At 35.2% G+C, this 27,376-nt stretch overlaps 3 protein-coding genes across 3 annotated transcripts; 1 reads left to right on the top strand and 2 right to left on the bottom strand.

Moving 5' to 3' along the window:
• The first annotated feature begins 7,014 nt into the window (after nt 1-7,014).
• On the top strand, nt 7,015-12,008 carry LOC118041399 (fimbrin-5). Its single transcript, XM_035048717.2, has 14 exons — nt 7,015-7,150; nt 7,246-7,416; nt 7,551-7,795; nt 7,882-8,053; nt 8,151-8,189; nt 8,356-8,424; nt 8,542-8,658; nt 8,924-9,135; nt 9,627-9,782; nt 9,855-10,054; nt 10,329-10,495; nt 10,589-10,685; nt 10,884-10,975; nt 11,370-12,008. The coding sequence occupies exons 1-14, from the start codon at nt 7,064-7,066 to the stop codon at nt 11,616-11,618; spliced, it is 2,073 nt and encodes a 690-aa protein (XP_034904608.1). The 5' UTR covers nt 7,015-7,063; the 3' UTR covers nt 11,619-12,008.
• A 65-nt stretch (nt 12,009-12,073) lies between these two features.
• LOC118041408 (BTB/POZ domain-containing protein At2g04740) lies at nt 12,074-16,207 on the bottom strand. Its single transcript, XM_035048728.2, has 5 exons — nt 15,658-16,207; nt 13,578-14,337; nt 13,224-13,260; nt 13,020-13,153; nt 12,074-12,607 (listed from the first exon to the last, which is right to left on the bottom strand). Exons 1-5 carry the CDS (start codon nt 16,133-16,135, stop codon nt 12,259-12,261), a joined length of 1,758 nt encoding a protein of 585 aa, XP_034904619.1. The 5' UTR covers nt 16,136-16,207; the 3' UTR covers nt 12,074-12,258.
• Nucleotides 16,208-19,942: 3,735 nt separating this feature from the next.
• LOC118041388 (uncharacterized) lies at nt 19,943-25,297 on the bottom strand. The gene is made up of 7 exons (XM_035048706.2): nt 24,082-25,297; nt 22,447-22,563; nt 21,510-21,688; nt 21,332-21,425; nt 21,129-21,206; nt 20,899-21,000; nt 19,943-20,379 (listed from the first exon to the last, which is right to left on the bottom strand). Exons 1-7 carry the CDS (start codon nt 24,571-24,573, stop codon nt 20,242-20,244), a joined length of 1,200 nt encoding a protein of 399 aa, XP_034904597.1. The 5' UTR covers nt 24,574-25,297; the 3' UTR covers nt 19,943-20,241.
• Nucleotides 25,298-27,376: the final 2,079 nt, after the last annotated feature.

Below are 27,376 nucleotides of genomic sequence, written 5' to 3' on the forward strand. Positions count from 1 at the left end.
TCTTTCTTACTTTCTCTTTTGCTTTTTCCCCCTGTTTTTTCTCTCCCATAATTCTCTAAGGTATTTATAAGGTTTACTAAGTTTTTTTTATGGATTCAATCAAAGATTGATCATTATTAATCAATACTTGTCCCTCTAATAAAAAAGAAAAGGGTTTTGGAAAAATCTTCATAGCTGAAAGCTCTATATTTGGCTAGTTTTGCTATGGTGGATTTGGTTTTTGCGGTGGGTTTGATAAACTTGGAGGCCATTAAGCTATTTATCCAAGCTCTTTTGATCTTAAGGGAAAGGTTTAAGCCTTTGATAAGAACCTTATAATAAGCTTTGAAGTGTGAACACATGAAAAACAATGAGTGGTTTTCATATAATGGGTATCACAGTCATCGATGACTAAGTTACCCACTTTCAAAGCATCATTAAAGTAACTCTAATGTCATTGTTGTTTACTACCACTTGAAGTTGGTAAAAGGTGTGCACACCTTTCATTTGGATCTAACTTTGATTGATTTGAAGGTCAAGAGTTTCACATTCATTCGTTTGAAGGTGTCAACTCGATTAACATAAAATTTATCAATGTAGTGATGGCTTATCAGGATAAGATGTTGTTGAGTTCATTAAATAGGATGTAAATGTTTGATGGGAGTAGTATTTCTTTATAGAAGGGATGTTTCTTAATTAAATGGTCTACAACCCTTGAGGTAATCGGAGATTTTACATTCATCTGTTTAAAGATGCTTACTCGATCAGCCAAAACTACCAAAGAAGAAGATAAACAATGGCTAAACAACGCGTCATGCAATTTCTTCATTAAATCTAAGTGATGTGTCGTCTAGGTTAAACTATAAAAACTAGGGTTTTTAATTTAAGATTTGACAAACTTCAATTTAATCCTTGTTTTTCCAATTGTTTTAAATTGTACCTGTGATTGCCTCCCAGCTTTTAATTCCATGTAATTCCATCCTTATCAAACTCAATTATCATCCCCAAAGTTCAACGTCTTTTCCGATTCAGTTATTTATTCCTGATTTGTATAAATTAACCCTCAATTGGCCATCAAACTTTCAATTGTCTTTAATTTGGCCTATGATTTAGCTAATTTAAGTCTCTGAAGTTCCGCATCCTTTACGGTTTGGTCATTGATTTTGAATTTTTTCAATAAAATCTCTAATTGCCTATTAAATTTCAATATTTATGCAATTAACCCCCTACTTCAACCAAATTAGGAACCAAATTATCAAACAAAACAATGAAAGGTTCTAAAAGTCATGATAAAGTTTTTTGGACTAAAAAAATATTGCATAATTTTTGTGACATTTATATCAAAGCTATTGAGATTAAAATAAGATCAAATAATCTTTTTGATGAAGTTGGTTGGAAATTTGTTATGACTACCTTCAAGGAAAAGATTGCCCATGCTTTCTCTAATGCATAATTGAAGAATATGCATAATTAGGAACCAAATTATCAAACAAAACAATGAAAGGTTCTAAAAGTCATGATAAAGTTTTTTGGACTAAAAAAATATTGCATAATTTTTGTGACATTTATATCAAAGCTATTGAGATTAAAATAAGATCAAATAATCTTTTTGATGAAGTTGGTTGGAAATTTGTTATGACTACCTTCAAGGAAAAGATTGCCCATGCTTTCTCTAATGCATAATTGAAGAATATGATGGTACAAAAAACAATTAGAGGATATGGAAAAAATCGATTGTTGAAACTGGTGTTGGTTGGAATAATGAATTAGAATTTATTTATACGAGTGATGAGTGCTGGAAAGCAATCAATTATTGTTCATTATTACTAGCTTTTCTAGATGCACCAAAACCCATATCCTTCTCCTCATAGATTAACCACCGATCACTTTAAAATTCAAACCAACCCATTATCTTGTTTTTCCTTTTATATAACTCCACAGCTCGCACCACTAAACCCATTTGAGATCCTTTATCTTCACCAAACCAAATCATCCATGAGCGAGCTTGAAATCTTCACAAATCTAATTGTTTATTTGTGTCTTTTTAGGATTTTATGGAAGTGTGTGACGCACGCACGCACGCCTAGTTTTCAACCACCGGTCTATGCCCATATATGATCCCTATATACCACCACCTTTTATTTTAATTTCAGTAGCTTTTAGTCAATTTTAGTACCTCTCAAAAGGTCAATCTTAAATCCTAAATGAAGTCTTATGTACTTTTTAATGGTTTTGAAATATCTTAATTTTTGTGAACTATTTATTATAGTGGAATATGATATTTAGCCATAAGTTTGGTATTTGTTTTTTTACTCTGTATGTATGATAACTATTGATATATTTTGTTGCATACATATTTTGACCATTATAGTATATGCACAACTTTGAGTAAGCATACATATTTTTCTTGTTGTCCATAAAGTCAACTCAAGATAAATGAACCATTATTGAATGTTGTTTAAGGATGTTGACACGTACATATAAAGATTTTTTGGCATGTGATTTAACTATTACTTACTCAAAGTTATTTTGATCTTATTGAAAAGAGATATATGATATTTGAATGACTCTATATTTCCTCGTGATTATTTTAATTATACTTTTATGGACTAGATAATTTGAATTGCAACATCTTTTATCTCTAAGATATCTTTTAATAATGACGTATACTTGATATAAGTTTTGTAGCATTACATTTATGTCATCATTGCATATAGTATAAGGAGAATTACATATGTTGTCATGATTGAGGGTATTCATGTGCAAGTTAATATAATTAATGAGTTGCAACTAAGTGGTTTAACAATACTCTTGAAGAGTTGTACTTAATTGATTTTATACTCAAAATTTAAGTTGTTTTAAACTTAATGTTTAACTTGCTTTATACTTAAAAGTTAAGTTTTTTAAAAAGTCGATATTAAACTTGTTTTACATTCAAGGGTCAAATTGTTTTAAACTCAAAATTTAACTTGATTTATCATTTATACTTAAAGTTTATGATATCATACTTGAATCTTTATGTTTATGAATGGTGAGATATTTATTTATTTATTTGAATGTCTATATAAGATATGCTTAAATTTATATGTAATATGATTGTATGAAACATGTATTATTGCTTAAGTTAAATGACGATTAAATACAAAGTTAAGGAATGCACAAAAACTAGAAAAAATAGCTCTCTCTCTCTCTACATATACATATGTATATATCCCACTACTCTGATCATTTGCCCTTTTTCTTTAAAACCTAGCACGGAAAAGAAAAAACCAACAAACCTTTCCAATTGGAGGCTATTTGGTGCAAAGATTCAGGCTATGAAGAAGTTCTCACATCAGTGTGGGAATAAAGAAAGAATCAAGGTGCTACTCAGGGTAAAGATAAAAAAGATCAGAGCTTGTAGGGTGGGATTGTTTAGATGGAGTAGATAAACTCTTGGCAATCTTGTTCGACAATAGAAAGAGAACTCGATTGAAGCAAAGTACCTTGGAAGCAGAGGTACAGAAAACTTTTGTCTAATCAGTTGCTGGATATATACATCCTTGCATTTATATGTTGTATAAGCTTTGTGATGACAAGCAAGGCATGGATACATGAAGTGTCTTGATAACAATTTTTGACTTCAAACAAAAATCTTCAGACAATAATGACTTTCAACTTTAAAGATCAAGATCTTGTAAAGAAAGTTTTGCCAAATAACTTTCAATTTGTTTAGAAATTGGTTTCCATGCCAACAAACCTAAACAAACCCAAAACAATACAAAATAAGAACAAAATTCCCAAAACACAGCAATTTTTCCAATACCTAAATCGGTCTAGCCAATTTAGAAAATAGATTTTTAAGTTTGTCTTTATTGATATTTGAGTTGTTTATTTGGATTGATCATTAGATTATATTTTGGTTTAAATTAAGAATAATTTTTTAATTGGCAACCTAATCCACCCTCCTTTTATATATTCACCTCGACTTCCAATATTGAGTACAAGTAGTGGTTTTGGGGTCTATTTTAGAACATAACTAGTAAAAGATGGACCAAAGCTCAATTTAACATCTTGATGCGAACCTGAAATGTAGGAATCCTAAAACCTATAATCAAGATTGATCACAGCCCAGGAAAATTAAAATCAAGTTGAAAAGAATTTGAATTTAACACAAGATAACTTAATAAAACCAATTTATATATGGAATTTTTCTAAGGCTACTGATTTTAATCAATCTGATTTTATGATTTGATCTTCTTTTCTATATATATATATTTTAGTGGAAACTAATAACACACACACACACACACACACACACACACACATATATATATAATGCAACAAAAAGCTAAACTAGAGAACAAGCTGAAATTCAAAACACATAAAACTTGATCTTGGTGTTAAGCTATGATACCAACTAATATAAATCCGAGTGTAAGAACCCTAAAATGCATCATTAAGATTGAACACAAGCAAAGAAAGCTAAAATTAGAATTAAAAAAAAAAAAACATGATCCAATGATCAGTTGAACCAATAAACAATAGTTAGTGGATGAAAACTCTAACCTATTGATTATAACAAATCAAGAACCGAAGTTATAAGGATAAACATCAAAAACAAGTAATCTTTGATAAATTTTGAAGAACTTAATGGAAAACTAAGAGTATGATTAACTTTACACACACAATATTATTTTTGAAATCAAAATTACCCCAAAACCTAAATACAAGTTAAATAACCTTATTTAAACTAGGTAAAACTTCTTAAACAAGACTGAAAAAAATAACAAAAGAATTGTAAATAAAATAGAAAAAAAAATCTTAAATCAACTAGGAAATATTGCAAATATCGAATAGTAACTTCTGGACTTTATAAAAAAAACCTTTCGGATGTCTAATCCCTATGAAATTTAATCTTACAGGAAACATGACCTTTAAATCTTTCAAAAAACTTTAATTAGATTCCACAGTTAGATTAGAGATTATGCCTATTAACATAAATTACTTAATAGAAAAATAGACCCAATCCACATGCCTCAAGCCCAAGAACCAGCTCATTTCTTTGCATGGACTACATTAATTAAAACCTAATTATTCATTGTTTAGTTTTGATACTTAATTTGGCCTAAATATCTTAAATTAACCCACTTAATACCTATTTAATATTCTTGACCCTTACCATTTAGTTTGCTCAAGTAACATCTCTAATAAATCATTTGGTGATGCTTGTTGATTCTCATTATATTTACCATCATTTTGAGTTCAACACTCGTACTTTAAAAGTAAGGATTGGACAATATTGTTGGACTATGATCTCAAATCACTATTTTAAACCTTAATAATCCTTTATATTTGACAATAAAAATATGTATGTGTGTATCAATTTAGACAGATTCTTAACATGTACCTATTTTTATCGTTAAAAATAAATACGAAATAGCTTATTTTTCATGTTTATCTTAGTCATGATTTCTAATTATTATAAAACTAGATAACGACTTATTTATTTATTTATTTTACCCTTTTTACATCTAGTTTGTTGAGATGTCTCAACTATATTGGTGTAATCAAATAATTTTTATATTAATATTAATCCATCCAAATTATGCTCTTTTTGTGAGAGAAAAAAAGTTATTTTACAAGGAACTTAATATTTTCCATGAAGTACACTAACATAAATTCTTACTTGGAAAATCAAAATAGTAGTGAAATTAATATAAAAAATAGTTAAAGTATAAAATTGATAATACCCTATAATTTGATGTTATATTTAATATTTGGCTGGAAAAATAAAACATGAGAAGGCCTTTAAGAAAAATAGTTGCTTATCTTGTAATTATGGTTTGATTTTCCGTGACGATGCTCCTCATAATAATGGGAGGCAGCAGTAACCTGAACCATTCGGTTGGCCAGGCCAGCAACCAGCAATATCCTTCATTTCTTTGGTCGGGTTTGTTAGGAAGCGTGGTTTTAAACCATGTTCTTTTAAATTTTAAAAAATTATTTTGTTAAAAAATATTTTTTATATGTTTTTAAATCATTTTGATGTGTTGATTTTAAAAATAAATTTTATAAAATAAAAAAAATATTATTTTAATGTATTTTTAAACAAAAAATACTTTGAACCACTACACAATTCCAAACAAGTCATAGTCTTACGATGACATTTTATAGAGTTGAAAAAAATATTTTTTAATTAAATACATGTGTTTAGTATTTGGTATATGATGTTTTTCAAAAGTGTTTCAATTAAAATTTTATCAAATTAAATAATATTTTTATATATTTTTTTGTTGTTGATATTAATACATTAAAATTATTAAACAACAACTAAAAAATATTTATTTAATATTTTTTATATGAAAAATAATTTAAAAAATATTAGGATTGAGTTTACAGACACTAACTTGAATGTATAAAGAAAAGAAAGGGAGAGGAGACGGAAGTTTTAGAAGTGTAAACTAAACTAGAAAAGCTGGCTGGTTCTATATGTGTTTCTTGTAGCCCAGCATTTTTTGGGTCCTCTCTCTCTCTCTCTCTCTCTCTCTCTCTCGCTCTATAAAAAATAATTTCATACTACTATTAGGCCCTGCGTCTTCGCGGGTCTTTACAGGCAGCACGCTTTTCTCTCCTTCTCATTCCATCGTCAAATCATATAATCCTTTTTCTTTTCCAAAACATCACTTGACTCTCTCTTTCTCCATTATCTTTCAAGTACAAATTGCCCCAAAAGAAGGACGTTATGATCAATCTCTGAGTTTTTCAGGTCAATGGCTCTTGCTTTTGTTGTCTTCTTCTTTTGGATTATATAGAATACCATTTCTTTATCGGATTTGACCCTCATATGCTGCAATAGATTTTACATACATTCGCGATTCAATGACGTTTGATCAGATATCCATTTCATGCATATCATTATTGTTTCTCTTCATTTTCTTCTTCTTTTTTATGAATCCCTTGACAAATTTTAATGTTTTTATTGTTTAAATGAATCAGTTTTGTTGTTACATAATTAATCGAGGAATGCATGCATGCAGGGGGGGGGGGATCAGTTTTAGCTTGATTAGTTGATTAATGAATTTGTGCAGCACAAGAAGCAAAGATGTCGGGTTTTGTGGGTGTACTTGTTTCTGATCCATGGCTTCAGAGCCAGTTCACTCAAGTCGAGTTACGCTCCCTCAAATCTAAGGTAACTAGCTCACTCTCTCTTCTTTTCATTACATTCTCGTTATTGTTAATATTCAAATGTCTTTTCTTTTTCTTTTTTTTTTGGATTGGTTTTAGTTTGTGTCGACGAGGACTCAGTCCGGTCGTGTCACGGTGGGGGATTTGCCACCTATTTTTGCTAAATTGAGGGCCTTCACTGAGATGTTTAATGAGGATGGTATTAAGGCTATGTTGGGGGAGGCTGGTTTCAACATGGAAGAAGAACTCGACTTCGAATCCTTCCTGAAGGTAAATTAAAGCTTGTCTGGCTTGGCTTTTAATTCTTTGATTATTTTCTCGTTTGAGGACTGGTTAAGATGCTTTTCTTGTTATCTTGGTGTTTAAATTTTAAGCGGTGACCTTGCTAAACTTCAAACTGGCAGGCATACATAAATTTGCAAAGCCGAGCAACTAAAAAAACAGGTGGGAAGAAACTGAAAAGCTCTGTTTCCTTTCTCAAGGCATCCACAACTACATTTCACCACAACATCAACGAGTCAGAGAAGGCTTCCTATGTGTCCCACATTAACAGCTACTTGGCGGAAGATCTCTTCTTGAAGAAATATCTTCCATTAGATGCAACAACAAATGACTTGTTTGATCTTGTAAAAGATGGAGTTCTTCTTTGGTAGATGAGTCGCATCCGCTTCACTGCAATTTTATTGTTGGAGGATGTTTTGAATATATGTTGATGCTTTTTAATGCTTAATGCAGTAAGCTTATAAATGTGGCTGTTCCTGGGACCATAGATGAGCGAGCTATTAACACAAAAGGGACCCTTAATCCATGGGAAAGGAATGAGAACCACACCCTTTGCCTTAATTCTGCAAAGGCTATTGGCTGTACAGTTGTTAATATAGGCACACAGGACCTTGTTGAAGCAAGGGTAAGTTGGGCTGCTTAGCTCTCTCTACCTTGCAATCTTGTTATATTTTTCTTTGTGGTTTCAGCTATGCTCAATATTTCCAGTTTCTCTTTTGCAGCCCCATCTGGTTCTTGGATTGATTTCTCAAATTATTAAGGTATTCAACTTAAATTCCGTCCACTACATGTGTAAAATTCATTTTGTGAAGCAGGATATATATAGAAACGATGATGATGGTGATAGTCTTGTTTAAATTCAAAGACTCGAAGATTAGGTGTCTATGCTTTTAACATGTCATCTTCCAATATGGTGGCAACTTTCAGATTCAGCTATTAGCCGATCTTAATCTTAAGAAAACTCCTCAACTTGTGGAATTGGTGGATGACAGCAAGGTCAGAAGTTGTCGTTTTCATTTACCTTCTTTCCATGCTTCGATTGTATGAGGGATGTTGGATAAATCTGTTTGTGCTATCCCATATGTTTTGCTTATTAGTTGTAGAAATTTGCAGGAAGTGGAGGAGCTCTTGGGTTTGGGACCTGAAAAGGTTCTACTGAAATGGATGAATTTCCATCTGAAGAAAGCTGGCTACAGTAAACAGGTTACAAACTTCTCTTCTGATGTGAAGGTAAGCAAATTCAGCAATTTATTATTTATCCATGCCAAGATACTTCATGTTCATATCTTATGCAATTGGTGGCATTTTAATTTGGGATAAAAACTTTTTAATCAATTGAGCATTTGAAGCAGATATTTGCATTAACAAAATCAGTTTTTGTTGTAGATTTTCTTCCATGTAAATAAACTTCATTTGGGATTTTGTAAACTAAAACTTTCTGGTATTCTTGTTTTATCTCTTACTCTCTTCATAATTTTAACCCTTGAATTTGCAGGATGGAGAGGCCTATGCTTACCTTCTCAATGCTCTTGCCCCAGAACACAGTAGCCCTGCTTCCTTGGATACCAAGGATCCGACAGAGAGGGCAAGCATGGTTCTTGTGCAGGCAGAGAAGCTGGATTGTAAAGGATATCTCACTTCTAAAGACATTGTTGAGGGATCACCAAATCTTAATCTTGCATTTGTGGCTCAAATATTCCAGCACAGGTACTGAGAAAAGACGATCATTTTTAAGTGACATTTTTGCTTGCATTTCCTCTACCTTTTGATGCTTCTTGTCCCGTTGGGTATCCATATTTGCTTCTGGAAGTTTAGTTTGTCATTAAAATATTTAAATTAGGTTTTTGATCTCCCTGCTTCTTCTATCAACCTTTTGTGGAGAACCATGGTCTTGTCTAGGTTGCGAAATAAGATTTATCTAGTCAACTATTTTATCAATTTCTTTCACTCCAGTCTGACCATCGTCTGCGTCTTACCAACTACCATCAATGTATTGTGGCTAATGGAATTTTCAATCTGCCAGCCAGCTTCTTGTTCATTCACATTGATTTTTCCATATTGCTAAAAGCTTCGTATTTAGTGCCCTCCATGCAACTTGATTGTACTGAATTAGAAAGTCTTTTTTGTGCAAATGCTGGCTTTTTCTGTAAGCATTATTCTTGAAATTTGTGTCACCAGTACAAGAATTTATCTTGCAGAAATGGGCTGTCTACTGATACCAGTAAGATGTCCTTTGCTGAGATGATGACAGATGATGCACAAACTTCTCGAGAAGAGAGGTGCTTCCGACTGTGGATTAACAGTCTTGGAACTGCTACATATGTCAATAATGTTTTTGAGGACATCAGGAACGGGTGAGATTTTCGTTTCCTCCTCAATACGAAGCCTCATTGAACCTTCATTGATTTTTATGATTTGCACTGCAGATGGGTTCTTCTAGAAGTTCTTGACAAAGTTTCTCCTGGATCAGTTAATTGGAAGCTGGCATCCAAGCCTCCTATAAAGATGCCATTTAGAAAAGTTGAGAATTGCAACCAAGTAATACAGATAGGGAAGGACTTGTGCTTCTCCCTTGTGAATGTAGCTGGAAATGACATTGTCCAAGGAAATAAGAAGCTCATATTAGGTTATCTTATTCAACTCAACCCACTGACTTCTTCCTTCTTGATTGGTTATAGCTGATTAGGCATCGGTGGTGGTGGTTGACGTTCTTCTCTAATCAGCTTATGTGTAATCAACTTGTTTGTTCTAAAATAGCTCCGGCAACAACCTCTTTAACAATTTTCTTTTCCCTCCCCTTTTAATTTGACAACGTCTCTGTCCCAATTTAGTTGTTTGTTTGTGACTGCTTTTCAGTTTATATTGCGAAGACCTGACTCTTCCCTCTCTTTTCCCCGCAGCCTATTTGTGGCAACTGATGAGGTTTACGATGCTTCAACTCCTGAAAAACTTGAGATCTCACTCCTCCCACTCCCAGGGTAAAGAGATTACAGATGCTGACATTCTAAAATGGGCAAACAACAAAGTGAAGAAAGCGGGTAGAACGTCTCAAACGGAGAGCTTCAAGGTAATCAATGAAAAGATTTGACCTTGTTAGACAATTTTATTCCAAGTTCTACCATAGGATTTACCTTTCTCTGTTTTGATGTCTTGCTTCTAGGATAAGAACCTTTCAAATGGAATTTTCTTCCTTGAGCTTCTTAGCGCAGTGGAGCCTAGAGTGGTCAACTGGAGTGTGGTTACGAAAGGAGAAACTGGTACATCAGAATCCTTCATCTCTCTAATCTCAACATATTTCTTATTTGCTTGCGGATGTTGGAGTTGTATGGCAATCGCCGAGCGCAAACCATTTTGGCTTCCTAAGCAGCACTACGCTGGAACCTGTGTGCCCAGTTTAGTTTGACACAATCGACACGAAGACCATGTCTCACTTTATGTTTTTTCTGACGCTGCAGACGAGGATAAGAAGTTGAATGCTACCTACATAATCAGTGTTGCCCGAAAGCTTGGGTGCTCCATCTTCTTGTTACCCGAGGACATTATAGAGGTAGGCTCACTGTTCTGAACATAGAACGAACATATTTTGAATATTAAATGAAGTGCCGTGTCTTCTTCCCATTTGTCTCCGGTAGGTTACTTGTTCAGGTCTAGCTAAAAAGTTAAATAAAAAAGGTCACCATGAATCATCAAGGCTGGTTCGGCCCCCGAGTCCTCTTCATGCACCACAAGTGTTGTTTGCCAGATTCTTTAGCTTTCTCTTTTGACGACCTTACTTGAGGTCTTTAATGAACTCTTTGAAAGAAATGCAAAGAAGTCTGTCAATGGATGGTACCGAGTTGACCCCAACTGATTTCAGCAGAACTGGATTTAACCAGAGTACAGTGTATTAGTTTGGCAGATCGTAACGATCAACTTTGCTTTCGTGTTTATGATTATGACAGGTAAACCAGAAGATGATCCTTACATTGACTGCAAGCATAATGTACTGGAGCCTGCAGCAACAGGGATACTCAGAGTCTTCTGCTGCTGAAGACAGTGATGTTCCTGATGCATCCCCTCCACCACCGTCTGTAGATGGCGAGAAAGAGGAAGTTCTGGTTGGTGAGGTTTCCAATTTGACGGTGGACGATGCAGTTTCAGATGCTACTGAGTCCACACATGTGGAGGAAAAAGATCCTTGCATGAAATGACCTGAAAATGCTGCAGCACTTTTTTCATTACTGATTCATTTCCAAAGATGAGAATCGAAGGAAAATACAGCAGCCGTTGGCAGATACACTGTCTCTGTGTGCAGAACAGAGGGGGGTCTTCAGAATCAATGTGCTCCTTAAGCACACAAGGAAAAAGAGAAGGAAGGGGGTGAATCCGGTAAATTGCATTCTTTAATTAGAGCCTGATGTTCTTAGGCATATTCTTTTAACACTGTTGCATTCATCATGCTGAAATAATTGGGCTAATGATAAGTTTTGCCCATGTATTTTTGTTTTGTTTTTTTTTAATGAATTTCGTCGTGTAATTTTATATATATAGATTCTACCTTTATATTTGTTTGGTAGGAACAGTGGGAGAGGGAGAAAAGAGGGTGGTCAGTTTTTTTTTTCTTTTCTTTTCCCAGTTTCATTAAAAAATAATTTTCATTTGTCAATTTAATGGAAGGGCACAAATCTTAATAAAACAATAGTACAAGGACAGAACCCATAAAAACAATTATACAAAGACAAGATTTAAATGTCGGGAAAAAATGTCTAAACGTTACCTTCTCTTTTGCCAACTTTGTGCGAGGGTGTGCAAAGGAAATTATGTAAAACAAAATTCACATAAGAGGAAAGTTCATGCAGGGGAATCCTGAATATCATCAACTACTGCTTCAGATTCTTTCCTTGCCACAAGCATAAGCATCTCCAGGCGCTTGTCAAAAAGTAATGCACTCTCATCTCTCTTGTCAAGATCAGCCGCTTCAGCTTCAAGCCATTTCTCTCGCAAGTCATCAAGGAGATTTCCCTGGTCTGTATTCAGGGCAGCTCCGGGAGCACTTGGGGCGGTTGTGCGGAGCGAGGAATCTCCAGATGGTGGAGGCACCGTTAAAAGCATTGCTCGGAAATCACGAGTATCAGCAAATGTCTCAAAGTTACAGGCTATTGTATCCAGACAGTACTCCCTGATCTTGATGACACCATACCTAAGCAAGTAGATTCACCAATTAACAACTTGGTGGACACCAATTGGCTCTAACTAGTAAGATACATTTAGGTTCAACCAAAGGTCAATTTTATGGCCATCAGCTAAACTGAATTCTGGTTCCCTCAGAAAAATCAGAAAAGCAGGACTTCAAATTAGGAGCTTAACCACTAAAATCCTGAATGATAGCATGGCACAATCTGTTCATTGAGAAAGGTGGCTGATATTTGGATTCCTAAACCTGTTTTCAATGTGTCTCAACTCAACACACCCTGACACATGATTGAAACGACACAAATATATACTCCTTCTCAACCTGAATAAATTGAACTTCAAGCCCATCCCAAATACATTCAAACCAGGAAATCAATTAAATTTTAAGAAATAAGAAGGTCAATAAACATGCATCTTACATGTCTGACAGTATCAGCCAATGGCACAGTTCTGCTGGTGAGACCGTTTCCAGTTGTGGCAACAGTACATCAGCAACTGCACGCTTAAGGGGAAATAATAGATATCTTGAAGCAGCATCAAACATTTCCTCTGCCTGCTCAAAAAATAGAGTCAGTATTTGATAATATCAAGTCAGGCACCTGCCATTTTGACACATAACGTACCTGCCCTGGATTTATATCCTTTAAACCATCAGTATACCTGAACCAAAGAAGTAAAAATAAGTCCCTTGACAGTTGTGCTTAGCATTGCCAATAACAAAGTGAATTTCGTTGTTGCATATAATGATTCCAACAATTAAAACGGTTGATTATGCAACACACATTGCAAGGAGAATGCTGGTTTTAAGCAACACATTTCAGACTACACCTAAGACTATTTCTAAATCTACAGAGCCCTGGGACCACTACTACAAGGAATAATTTGGCACTGGCCAATGGACCAAGCCTGGAAATGAATACTACCCTATAGACAATTTTAATTAGGATTAGCCTTCTACAAGAAAAGAAAGCACTTACATATACTCCACCATTTTCTCAAATGCCTCCATGCTTAAATCATGTTCTTCAAAACAAGGAACAGCATCACTAGGTAACCCCACTTTCCCTTCATGAAAGTCCTTCATATGGGACAGTCTTGCTCTAAAGTATTCTGACCTTGATGCCAAAACCACTTGATGGCAACGAAAAATCTTATTATCAACTCTTACACAAATATCGGCAAGATCATCTACACAATCATTCATTTGCACTACATCAAAAGACGATACTAGCCTATCAACATCATTCTCTAGGTTTTGTTGCATAGTGGACCTTGCCAAAGAGCTCTGAAGGACCCGGTGCAGGGCAGCAGGAAGCCTGTCTTCCTCAGGAAGTGAAAGGCCCTGTAAGATATAACGTTTCTGAGAGCTGTCTAGATCTCTCAGTGCTTTGTACTCAGCATATTTTTGGTGAATCAATTCCTTCTCAAGAACCCTTTGTAAAGATTCACATTTGCATACTTTGCAGATTCTTACCAGATCTTCCATGTCATCTACAGCAATCTCCAGTCTGTCAGAATAAAAGAAGTGAACGAGACTGTAAAGAGCAGGATATGACAACTTTTCCCTTGCTAATCTCACTTCACTGCGGCCTCTCCAGTCAGTTTTGAACTTTCTCTTAAAAAAAGGTGACCGAGCACTTAATATGACTCTGTGAGCTTCAATAGGCCTACCTTGCACAAAAAATACGACATCTGGAGGGAAGTGATTGACATTGGATACCCCACTGGATGAAAGACCTACTCAGCAATATCACATGTCGAGTGTCAAATCCATATTGTTCTCAGGAGAAAAAATGCACAACCACGATAATCGGACCAACAATCAAAAACTCATGAAGCTGCAACATGCACAAATTCAAGATTATGGAAGTAGAATAGAGTTACTTTGAAATATCCATTGTTTGTAACATGTATGCATAAGAAACAAAACCTTCACAAAAAGGTGAAAGACGATTCTGAACAATTCATGTGGGTTTTAGGAAGCTCACGCTCATCAGATCTTCTACTCCCAAAAAGTTAACCTCGAGGAAGGCAGGTTTCATGATTGTTGACGAAAAAGGCTAGTCCAGGACACAGAAAACACATCATCCATGTTTAAATAAACCTTTACACACTACACAAATTCATCAAAAACTGAAATATCAAAATACCCAGCCCCATTTCTCACACATAAGCTCACCATGTCCTCTCCATTTCTCAGCACAAGTCTCTTCATTTGATTCAGATTTTATAGCATCATATCATTTGTGGAATTGATTTCTCAGTCTCACTAAAATATTCAAACGTTTTTTAACTTTCAATTCTCTAACCCATTTACTCATGCTTATGATTCCATGGAAGTTGAGGCTGTACTTTGTCTTAATCCGCCATAACCCTCCCTAAACGGGATAAATCTAATTAAATCTCAAGTGAGATAGATAGCCCCAAACAACTTAAGTGTTGCCACAGCTTATGCAAAGATTGGATGAAAGAAAATGATAGAATTAACTAAAAATGGTATTGATGAAGCACAAACACGAGGTCAAGGCATCCACCCGAGAAATAATGCAGCTCTATTAACTAGCGGGATAAAGCTTTCCATTCCGACCGAACATCTGCTAGAGAAACACCACTAGAGACGCATGCAGTGGAACGAAGTCTGATAAAGCCAAAAAAAAGGGGCTAGTCCCAGTGACACCATAACGATGCTCAAACGACTGTTTATCCAAAATCAAATGGAAAGATATAAGCTTAGGCCATGTTTGGATCACTCCAAAATGGGACTTGAATTCCAATTCTACATCCAATTAAAACATGTGATATAAATTTCCCACGTGAAGAGCAACATTTCACTTCTTGCGGAATCTTCATCCACGCTATTAGCAAACGAAACAACATTGCATAAGGAAAGGAATAGAACAAGAGGTCCCTCTCCATTTCCATGTCCAATCCTGATGCAAACCAAACACGGCTCTAACTATTTGAATACAGAATATTACTTGACAAGTTCACCAAACAATGAGCAAAAACAGTCATTTTCAAAATGAAAAGGGAAAAAAATGAAATTAAGACACCAACCTGAAACATGATAAATAGCCTCGCTCTGTTCCAAATAAAACCTATTAGCCTCGCAGCTCAGAAAAGTATCTCTCAAGGCGGCCTGCAACGGTGCCAAAGGCGGCGGCCTAGCCTCAAAAGCCTTCAATAACTTCCTGACCTTCAAATTCAAAGCAGCATAGTGACACCTGTCGCCGTCGAAAGTGTGCTCGGAGCAAATAGCCCCACTCTCCAGCAACATGCGGGCGGCATCAAGGTGTCCGGCGAGGCAAGCGTAGTACAAGGCAACGGAATCCCACTGGTCCCGCGCGTTGACATTGACGCCTGATTCTAGCAAGTATTTGAGGCGTTCGACGTCACCTGCACGGGAGGCTTGGAAAACGTCGCCGTTGGGGACTTTTTTAAGTGGGAGAGAGGAATTGAAATCGGAGGGGTCAAGGTCTATTTCGTCCAGGTCCGGGTCGATTATCCATCCGGATGATGGGCGATTTGGGGGCATTAATTGGATGGATGGGCGTTTGATTGGATTGAGCGAGCGAGGTGAGGTGAGGTGAGAAAGAATGAACTGGAGGGAAATGTTTCTTGGGTTTTATAGGTAGGGAACTCCCGGGGCCCCACAAAAACCCCCCATTGTCTTCTTCTCTTTTTGCATTTTGTTTCATCACGTGTTTTTTAAAAAATATTTTTTTTTAATATAAAAAAAAAAATTAAAGTGGTATTTTTTAATATACTAATGCCGAAATTAAAAAAATTAACACATTTTTACTTTTTGCTTTTTTTTTTAAATACAATTGTGTTTTTTATTATTTTATACTTTAACATTTAATTTATTAAAAATTAAGTTTCATAATTTATTATAATTTACTTTTTATGTAGTTATCCAGATCTTGTAACCTACATTGCAAGTTTAATAAGTTATTTTGATTGACTTGGGTTTTTTTTTAATTTTATTTTTTAATATTAGATTAATTGAGAATTAGACTTTATGATTTTTTTCGATTTATTTTCTATAAGGTTATCTCAGTCTTATGACCTAGAAAACGAGTTTTGCGAGTTAACTAGCGTTGACTCAAGCTATTTTATTGTGTTTTTTATATTGATTTTTTTTTAATTTCATTCTCCAACAATGAGTTGATTAGTAATTGTGCTTCATAATTAGTTTAGATTTGTTTTATATAAGGTTATCTCAATCTTATGACATGAGTCGCGAGTTTGGAGGATAACCCGGGGTGACTTGTGTATTTTTTTTTTCTTTCTACAAGGTTATTTAGGTCTCATAATCTAGATCATGAGTTTTGCGGATTAACTTAAATTGACTTAGATTATTTTTTTCATGTTCTTTTTCTTAGATTGAATTTTTTTTTATTTCATCTTTTAACATTTGGATTGATAAGGAATTTGGCTTCATAATTTATTTTGATTTACTTTTTATAAGATAATCATAGTCTTATGACTCAGGTTATGAATTTGATAGGTTAATTCGGGTTAACTCGAATCATTTTTTATATTTTTTAATTGATTTTTTTTTAATTTTATTCTTTAACATTAAGTTGATTCGGAACCGGGCTCCATAACTAGTTTTTTATTTGTTTTATACATAATTATCATGATTTCATAATACAGATCATAAATCTAATAAATTAACTAAAATTATCCCGATTCAATCTAATATATTTTCATCAAAAAATTCTTTTCATGGTCAAACACTCTAGCCTAACACTTTCACCTATATTCGTCAAATAATTATCGGACATATACAATGTATTTTTCTAAGTTTCAAGAGGTTACCTACACAAAAAGTTTTCTACGTAGAGCATACATCACCTTTTTTTGACTTATTTTATGCTCATACCTCTCCATGTCATGTGCAAACACAGTAACCAATGATAGCGCAAATGTTTCCATTAATAGATGCAGCTCCCCTCCACGCATAAGCTAATATGATCATAGTTTATAAATATCTTAATCATCATTTAAGAAATCCAAGTCAATTTAAGCAATTCAAGTCAAATAACTCTAATAAAATCTAAGCTTCGTTGCTTCACATCATAAGTCAAACTTATTGCATCACATTAGTATATTATATTTCTTTTTTATGCACGCTATTTTCTACTCCTATACATATTAATTTAAATATTATGAGTCTTTTGTTGTATAATTTTTATTATTATTATTCAAAGATATTGTATATATTACATTTTAGCTCAGGACAGGAGGAAGCCTAATTCAATATGAAGTTTTTACAACTTCGTCAGTCTCAATGCCTCGTAACCCATTGTGGATTCTTTCTGCACTGTAATCGATCTATGTATTAAGGGGGTCTGTTAGCTTTGTATGTTCTTCGTTGAAATCTATATTGACCGTTTTATATGAACTGCTGGGGGCAGGAAGCTATCTCCAAATGCTCTCTTGCAAGACCTCATCCCAGTGGGAACCTCATCATGTCATTTCCTATGTCTTTTTGGGAAATCTTTACTGATGAAACATACAGCTCGATGCATGTCTCACAGCGAAAAATGAGGATTGTGTTCTATTTCCTTAACTTTCATCGAGATGGGAAAACTTCATGAACAGAGAGTTATTCTGTAAGTTTGCTTTATCATTTGCTTTGGGTGTAATTTGCTCTGCGCAGAAGGGCTATGGTGTAATTGATAGTTACAGTCCTTGATCTTTAAGTGGTTTCTGGTAATGTTAAAGGTATCTGTCATGCGTTATCCCAACCAATGAAATGGAAAAAGAAAACCCGTCACTTAACATATTTCATACTGATTTTGTTGTTTTTTCCCTGCTTGCTGGTGAATGTCAGCTTTTTTAGGTGTTCATACTGATTTCTATTTTGAGAAGAGATTGGATGAAGGTTCATTTAGAGGAATTGCTAGACAGTTCACAGCTCGTACGAAAAGAGTAAAGATTTGGCTTTTTGATTAGCAGGGTGTTCAGATTTGTTAACTCATGCATAAGCCTGATTCTTTAATTTTCTATTTTTCATTATATTTCTATTTATCAGATCATAGGGCTGAATCCCTCGTTTGGATTGATGCACAACTTGCTAATCAATTTATTAGCGAGGCTCTAGAGTTTAGACTAAAGCTCATTGTTCATATTACCTCCATCTGAATCCTTTAATATGGGAGGATGAAAGACTAAGCTCAGGCAAGGGTATAAAAAGCGGGGAGGCAGCTCATTGCAATTCCTGACTGGAATTATATGAAATATAAGCTTCTAACGTAGCAAATTTTATTTATTTTCTTGGTTTACAGTCATTTTATCTGCCTGGATCAGCTGTAGCGAATGGCATGCAGATAGAAGATTGGACTGTGAACACACCTCCGATATATCTTTGGAGTCGTGCTGATAGCACGAGAGCATGGTCACGTATCTAAAGAACAAGATGATTATTTATCCGGAGATGAATATGTACGTGATGGTTTCCCTAATCCACTCGGTGTTCCTCAGGGTGATTGCAGACGTTTAGGGAATCAGAGCACTTGTCACCGGTGAGCAGAGCAAAAGGCTGTTTTGGTTATGTCTGACATCGAAGGTTGGCAGAGCGACCGTACAAAGAAACATTCCGGTGGGAATCTGAACGGGATGCAAAATGAGGGAAGAAGCAGTACTGGTTCAGTCTTGCCTGGAGAAAATGATATTGCAATACCATTTGAAGCTGATGATATGTACATCGACATGGATATATCTCCAATCAATTTCCCGAACAGTTCCGCTGACATCCATAGCAATTTGGAAAGCAAACCACCAGAATCCCACGGCGCTAGTGGAATAATGGCAGGTGACTAGGGCTCTCCAGATTTGCCATCAGATCGAGCTGAAAACTGAATATGCGAGAGTTCAAACAGCTGTTTTTACTATCATACCTGCAAGAATGGATTACTTGTTTAATCATTAATGGGCACATCAATGACTTTTACAGTGGCAACTCCCACCAATCCAGAGCTGGCTAGGATATAACCTAACTTGATGTTGTCTTCTCTCTGTTTTTTCTTTTACAGAAAAGAGGCTCAAACTCGGGTTTTTTGAAAGGGACTGGCGAGTCACGAGAACAGTTCTTCCCTTTTTTAACACGGATGAGACCCTCATTTGAGCCATTTCATTTGAGAGCTTCCATAGCTTGATTATGGTGGTTTTCCAACAAACTGCAATGGATTGTTTAATGGAAGGCTCAATAAACTACACACCAGGGGGACCTTTAATCACTTGCCATCTAATGCGACAGAATTCATTCCAATTTCTAGAGCAGTTCGATATCAAACTGGTAAACTTACCTTGCGTCGGACACAAGAGTCTCTGATTTCGGGGAATAAAACAATTCCAGATTAGTTTTAGAATGCTTCGGATCAGATATGAAAATTGCAGGGCGGTAAAAGGTCAGCAATGTCTTGACTTGCATTTTAATTTAAATGCTAGCGTCAAAACAAGCTCAAATTTACATTCAGCAACCTACAACATCCATCAATACAACAACACGCACACTTTACTGTCCTTCCCTTTCAGAGATAGGGGGGGATCAATAAATATTCTCCTCAGGGGAAACAAGCCACTTCTAAGATGTGTTATATAACAATTTTGATCAAGGTGCTAAAAGTGCTGCTATTTCTCGTCATCCATTTTGATTGAGTTTAGCCTTCTCAATCTTTGATCAAGCTCTGCCATTACTGCTGGCTCCTGCTTTTTCCTTTCCTTTGATATAGTGTTAGTTGTCATGGAACCTATCTTATCAAATGCCACCTGAAAGATTTAGACAAGGGGAAGTTTCAGTGTACATTTTCTTTATGAATTGAGGAAAGTAACATTCAAAACAAGAAAATGCCGGTGCCTCACTAACTTGCTAGTCGTCATTATAATGAATTAGGTGATTGCCATTACAGAACAGGACAGGACATGAAGATGGGAGTAGTTCCTTGCAAAAGGGGTTTAAGGACGCCAAATGGAGGGGAAAATAATCTATAATCAGCTTTTTAACCAATATCATGCTCATAGCTTGAGAAGCTAACGACTAATCCATTGGGTTGTTTGACAAGTCAAGTTAGTGTACTAAATCAAGAGAAGCCTCGTCATTCTTTGAATATCAATTAAAAATTAAATTATGGTTTTTCCTCCACCAAAGATTACATTCTCTAACATGTTCTCACTCATCGAAATTCTCCTCCTTTTCCTCGCAAAAACAAAACATAGAAAATGTGCTATGCAATAATCAATAGAAAACTATTTTATGTAGGGGGTGAGGCAGCAAGTAAACTGTCTTACCGTCAATAATTCATCAGGATCAAAGAGGTGATGCGTTGTTTTCTGTAATATATTAATTACATCACCAACATGGTGAGTTTGAAGCAGCTCCTCTTCCTTCATCTGCGATCATAAATCTCAATTTATTGTTTGTTTTGCTTAATAATGATGTTCAAGAAACTTCTAAGCTTGATTATAGAAATTCAAACAGCTTAAATAAAAAGCCCAGTGCAAAAGCAAAGCACTAGCACCTTGAATATAGCCAAAGCTACATGAAACAGAACCTTTGCTCCCTCATAGAAAAGGACATCCCACACCCGCAGAGTTGTCTGGAAAGTAGCAAGGCAAAGGAAAAAATGTTATTTGTCAATGAAAACATTGCGATCTTTCTACTCAGGAGAAACCGTGTGTCTAAGAGAGAGAGAGTGCGCATGAGAGGGAGCGGCAATCCAACCTCTGAAGGCAAGCTCTTAGAGAAGAGGCATAGGAACCATTCAGTGGCAACAAGGGAGACATCAAACTCTAGTTCTTCCAACTGAGTAGCTATTCTGCATTGTTTTTTTATTCCCAATTTCTTAGCAAATTAACAACCATTAAAAAGCCAACTAGCTAGGCCATCACAAGGAAAATACCTTGGGCACTTTTTAACAAGCAAATCCTGGAAAACTCTTTGCTCAACGTGGCATCCTGACAAATTATTTGTGTAGCAGTCACTAACTAAGACATTCTCCAAAAGAACTGCTAGCATCCAGAAAGCATCTTCCTCTGTTTTCATCACAAGCAACAACAGTGCTGCAACATAATTTAAGCCCTGCTCCAAAGATAATTAGAACACGTTTTATGAGATTAGAATTTATTTATTTAAGAACTTAATAATGGAAATCTATGAAATTAAACCATGGCCAATTCAAAAACAAAATCAGTAGCTGCCTAGCTGGTACACACCTACTAGCATATCATTTTTTGGTTCCTTAAATGAATAGTCTGGGAAGATAAATATGCTATGCCAGACATGAATACAAATGGAGATTCTTCCTAGATGAGAAGGAAGCCATTAATGATTTACAAAGTGGTAATGAAGAAGATTTGGGGCAAGATCAGACAATGTGATGATTAGGAAATAATATGAACACAGATGAACTACACATAAAAGTATATCGAGAAAATATGGAGTAAGTAGTAAATCTCAGGGTGATTGATATAGAAGCTATGCTCATGGGAAAACAGAAAGAAACGGAGACTAAGCATTTAGTACATCTAGAGGCTATCAGCTCGGTACAGCTAAAATACTTGAGCAAGGTGCAGCAAGAATTTGACTACGATACAAGAATTCTGAATATAACTCTGCATTCATCTTGCTCTGCTGCCAAATCTATACATAATAATTCCAGGCCAAGCTCATGCTGATGTGCTTCTAAGAGTACAAAAATTAATGTAAGTGCATTATTATCAACCAAACAAAGTGTGCAAGATGAAAACATGGAAGAGCTTTTGAATTACTTCATTTGACACTGAGTAATCACATATACATTTTTTAATTAAACAATGTCATCCCCATAAATAACCTACCTGACAATAGCCAACATCTGAATCACGGAAAGAATATCCGACAAGAACTCGCCGGAGTGCAGCATGGCCCTCTGGAGTGTCCAACCATGGATGACCAGGAAAGGTCCGTGGCAGGTCCTGCAAGCAAGAACAAATTAACACAGTGAAAAAAAGAAATTGATAGCAAAATGAACAACACCTGTAATGTAAGGCATGCTATTGAGAAACAGTACAATAATTTCTATGCCAAGCAGACCAAGTAACATAAGCTTGAAAAACAAAGTTAAATAAACGAAGCAATGACTAAATTCCTTTCTATGGAAAATTTACCCAATCATTAATAAATGTACAAGAGAACCAGCATTGCATAAGTTGTTTGTCTCCAAGGCATACAGCAATTAGGTACTTTAATAAACACTCATCAAAAGTACTTTTTCATTCATCTGAATGATTCTTACTTCCCCCATTCAATGTGTTCAGACAGCAGAACAACATGTCTTCCACAAGAGACATCAAAGAAGCAAATAAAGAAAGACTGTTAGACTTTGATGAACGTGGTAAGAATTCAGCCACGATATATCTTGACCTGTCACAATATATCTTGATCAGTAATCGGTAGGAACAACGGATTCTGACAATTTGAGTTTGAAAATGGCAACAAAAAATAATGCTGAAACGAAAGAAGGGGGTATGGTTTGTAATTTGCGATACTCATGGTCATTTGATTTTTGCTAAAGCAGTCTATTGTTCCTCTGTTGCTAGTTCACAAGGGATGAAGGCTTTAAGCTGGATGCGATTGCTTAGAAGTGGTGAATGAGATTGTGCAAGGCTCTTGATCCTGGGAAATTGAAGCCATTTATAATGGTATTTTGCAGCTGAGTAACTGCACAAATTCCTCTTCTTTAAGCATGTGAGACCGAGTAATAATCACACCCCACATGCTATTGCTAAACTGGTTTCTAGGAGCACTCCTGTGTTTATTTGTACTAGTAATGTTCCACCTTGCTTATTAAGCGTCATTTTGAAGGAACATCAGAATTACATGTACTCTTGACAGGTTTTGTCGTGAATGATATGCTCTTATTGGTTTTGACATTAGAAAAAAAAAAAAAAAAAAAAAACAGATTAATAATGCTGAATCACACAATTGGATTTGCTTTAGGCAAAAAAAGGAAAAAATAATCACCAGATTCTATCAGAAAATGAATCTAAAACAAAATCCTTTATCTTCTCATGCATCAACACTCTAAACAAAAACTTTCAACATTTGAAGAATTAGGATGCAAACACCTATCTTTTCGAAAGAAATCTGGTATCCTAGCAGAGCACATCGCAAGTAAATCTAAAACATCAGGCTTTAAGCTTTAAGCAAGACAACAAAACAATTTCACATCATGGCCACAACCATCATTGCAATTCAAAATAAGCATACGGATTCACGCATTATAGTAAAGCCAGCATAACCACCAAATCTAATATAATAACATGACAATCAAAGCCAACAGAAAATTGTCCAAGCCCATCATCAAGGCAGCACAAAAACACCGAAGTACCAAACAACATCATTCATCAATCAGAATAAACGAAGAAAACCAATCCAAATTATAATCAAAACCAGCATTGGCATGTTGCAACATAACAGAAATTAAGACTCACATGATCAATCTGCTTTGTAGCTGCGGTGACCTTCCCTTCAACGGCCTTGATCAAATCACTGTAATAACTCTCAGGCACTGTAGACTTCTTCTTTGCAGCACCGGAGAGAGAAAACCAAACCTTAGGCCTCAGCACAGGGGGTATCCCCTTCCTTATTAACCTCTTCAAAGTAATTGCATTCGTCAGATTAGACAATTTGAGAGAAGATTTGAGTGCAATCCCTTCAGTTAATGAAGAAACCTGTGGCTGCAGATACCAATTAGCACCTTTGCTAGCCTCCAACGCCCACCAAACCCTCCCCTGTTGCCTCACCTTCTCTCGAACCTCATTCAATATATTAACATCATCCACATTGCCCTCTACAGTGAACCCATAAAGGTCTTGGAATTTTACCACTATATTTGCCCTTCTTGAATGGATGCTTGGCCTCAATATGTGTATTTGAGGTTGGAATTCTATGGCAAATTCTCTTTGGCTATGTGTTTGATACATTTTTTTTTAATTTCTCTGATAGATCAACAAGGAAAAGATAAAGAGAGAAGTGGTGGTAAAAGGAGAAGGCTTCTTTTTTTATGATTTTATTAGTCAAATGTGAAAAGGCCACAAATGGCTTGGAAACATAAGAAACGGTCAATTTTGTAGCTTAAATTGAACTGGCTTGGGATGAGTAGAGAAATGGAAGACCGTCTTATCCTATAAGCTTGCAATTGATATAGAAAAAAAAATAAAAAAGCTTTAAAATTTCCAATTACTAGATGAAAGGAAATAAATATTAAAACCGCAAGAGGGACCAAGAAAAGCACAGGTTTTATTCAAACAGATTGATCAGACAAGACTCACAAAACAGATCTTTATGCAGAGAGAAAGATGGGGATGATGGTTGAAGAGTTTGTCAAGTTTTCATCCTGTCTTTCTAGTTAAAAAAAAAAAAAAGGAAGGATTTTTAAAACAAATGGGTGACACAGAAAATAAAAAAGACCCGATTTTTCAGGGTAAGCAAAGCTTTAAGGAAAAAGAGAGAAAACATGAAATTAAGAAGGGACTTAACGGGGAAAAAAGGTGAGCTCTGTCACTGAGGTGTGAGGTTGGGGAGAAGATATGGAAGTGTGATGATTTGATAAAGTGGAAGAGAGGAGGAGCTGGATTTGGAAATTATGGAAGGGACGAAACTGCAACTGTTCACTTTTCTGGGGGTCTGATCTGTCATTTTAGACGAAATGTTTTTTTTTTTTTTTTTTGTTAGAGCGTTACAAGAGCGGATAATAAAGGGCGTACAGAAGTTAGGTTAAGATTTGCACGGAGAGGCTAATGATTTGCTTCAATTACAAAACTACCCTCTCTAAAGATGTGGTTGCCTCACAAATCACGATAATTTCTTTTTATATTTTCCTTTTCTTTTCTTTTCTTTTGTGTGAATTACTGAGTGCAGGCAGCTCAAGCAGATATATATATATATATATATATATATATATATATATATATATATATATATATATATAATTGATTTTGCACCAATTTTTTTGTAATTTTCTAAGAGCTTGAAAGAAATTAATAAATTATTTTCAAAATCTCTTTTTAGAAAACAAAATCTATATTTGGCTTACATATTATTTAATTTATTTGATATTACAGATCCCTTGCTATTTAAAAATTATTTTCTAGGAAAGTATTTTCATAGACAAGTTAGTTTAGAGCAGGGATGAAAAGAGAAAAAATGAATACTGGAAATTTTTTGTTGAAAATATTTGACAGAATTATTTCCTAGTAACATATTTATATAAAAAAAAAATCTGAGATATGAATGTCTCCTTGATATATGAAAATATTTGCCAAATGAGTAATGCTTTTGCTTTTGAAACAAGGAGACAATGACTTGTTTAAGACGGAAAAAAATAAACTAACTAATTGTCATATGATGTAAATCTTTTTATATATTTTTTTCAATATATATTGTTTTTTTATTTCTTGTTATAAAAGATAAGTTTGAAGTCTAGAGGTGTTTTATATAAAAATAGTATTGATACAAATTGAATTAAAATTTATTGATATTGATAAATATAAATTTAATGACTTAAAAAAACTCTAAAAATGCCAAACCCCCTTAAAAAAACCCCAAAAAACACTTCATGGGTTCGAGCTACCATGTTCGAGCCCATTTGTTGCCTAGAGGGATGGGTCCAGGTTGTTTACCAAGGCCCAAAGGCTCAGTCATAGAAGCCCAAGCTCAAGCTAGAACGCTTAGCAAGGCGTGACATGCTTGTGTTGAGCATACTATCACACCTAACACCCATTGGGCATGCGTCCTAACACCAACATGGACTCGAGTTACCATCCTTAAGCCCAACATGTTTGGATTCAGGCAATCCACTTGGACCCATCATTTACCTCTAAGGCATTCTGCTCATGCATAACACTTCCTTGAGAATTTTTTTAAGGACTTCACGAGGGTCCCGTGGTATTTTATACCAATCCAATAAATATTATCTTGAGTATAATACAACTCAAAATATCACATAAGTAAAATGACTCTTCAACCTCTCCTCTTTATAAAAAAACAAGACTCATGGGCTATAAATACATCATGAATTCTTCAAAGCTTTAGGTTCACAATTTTTTCATTCTTAACATTTGTAGTTTACATGTTTTTAAAGTTTATCTTTATAAAATATCATTGCACTTTCTCTCTCTACAAAATTAATGACTTAAGCATCTAAAAGTCTCCACATTCATCAAAGGGAATATTTTCTAGGTACCAACTACTAGTCGTTTTGGCTTTCTAGACACCACTAGCTACTAACCACCTAGGCTTTTCACATCAAACCACCAAACACCTTATCTAAGGAAAGTTAATATGAATTCTTTCATAGTTCCTCTCTACATACTTAAAAATTTCTTTAAACATGGTGCATACCCTTACATACAAGCTCTCAATTAAATAAACTCGGAGTCTCTTCCTCTCTTTTTATATGAAGAAAACTCTATTAATTCATCATGCTAAGAATTTTTACAAGTCCTTGCGTATCAATATCACAAAGCTTTTGGAGGCTACTAATAAACTCAATTTTAACAGGGGAAAAAACCCCTTACAAGGAAAAAAAAACCTATAGACTCGGGCTACCACGCCCGAGCCTATTTGCTACCAAGAGGGATAGACTCGGGTTGTTTGCTTGGGCTTAAGGTGCATGGCCTCAGGCATGGTAGCCCGACCCCATGCTGGGTGCACACCTAGTAGGGTATGACATGCTTGTGCTCGGCGTATTGTCACGCCCAACACCTCATGTGGTCAGCATGCAGC

The sequence above is a fragment of the Populus alba genome, chromosome 14 (assembly GCF_005239225.2).
Source record: "Populus alba chromosome 14, ASM523922v2, whole genome shotgun sequence".
NCBI classification, from domain to species: domain Eukaryota; kingdom Viridiplantae; phylum Streptophyta; class Magnoliopsida; order Malpighiales; family Salicaceae; genus Populus; species Populus alba.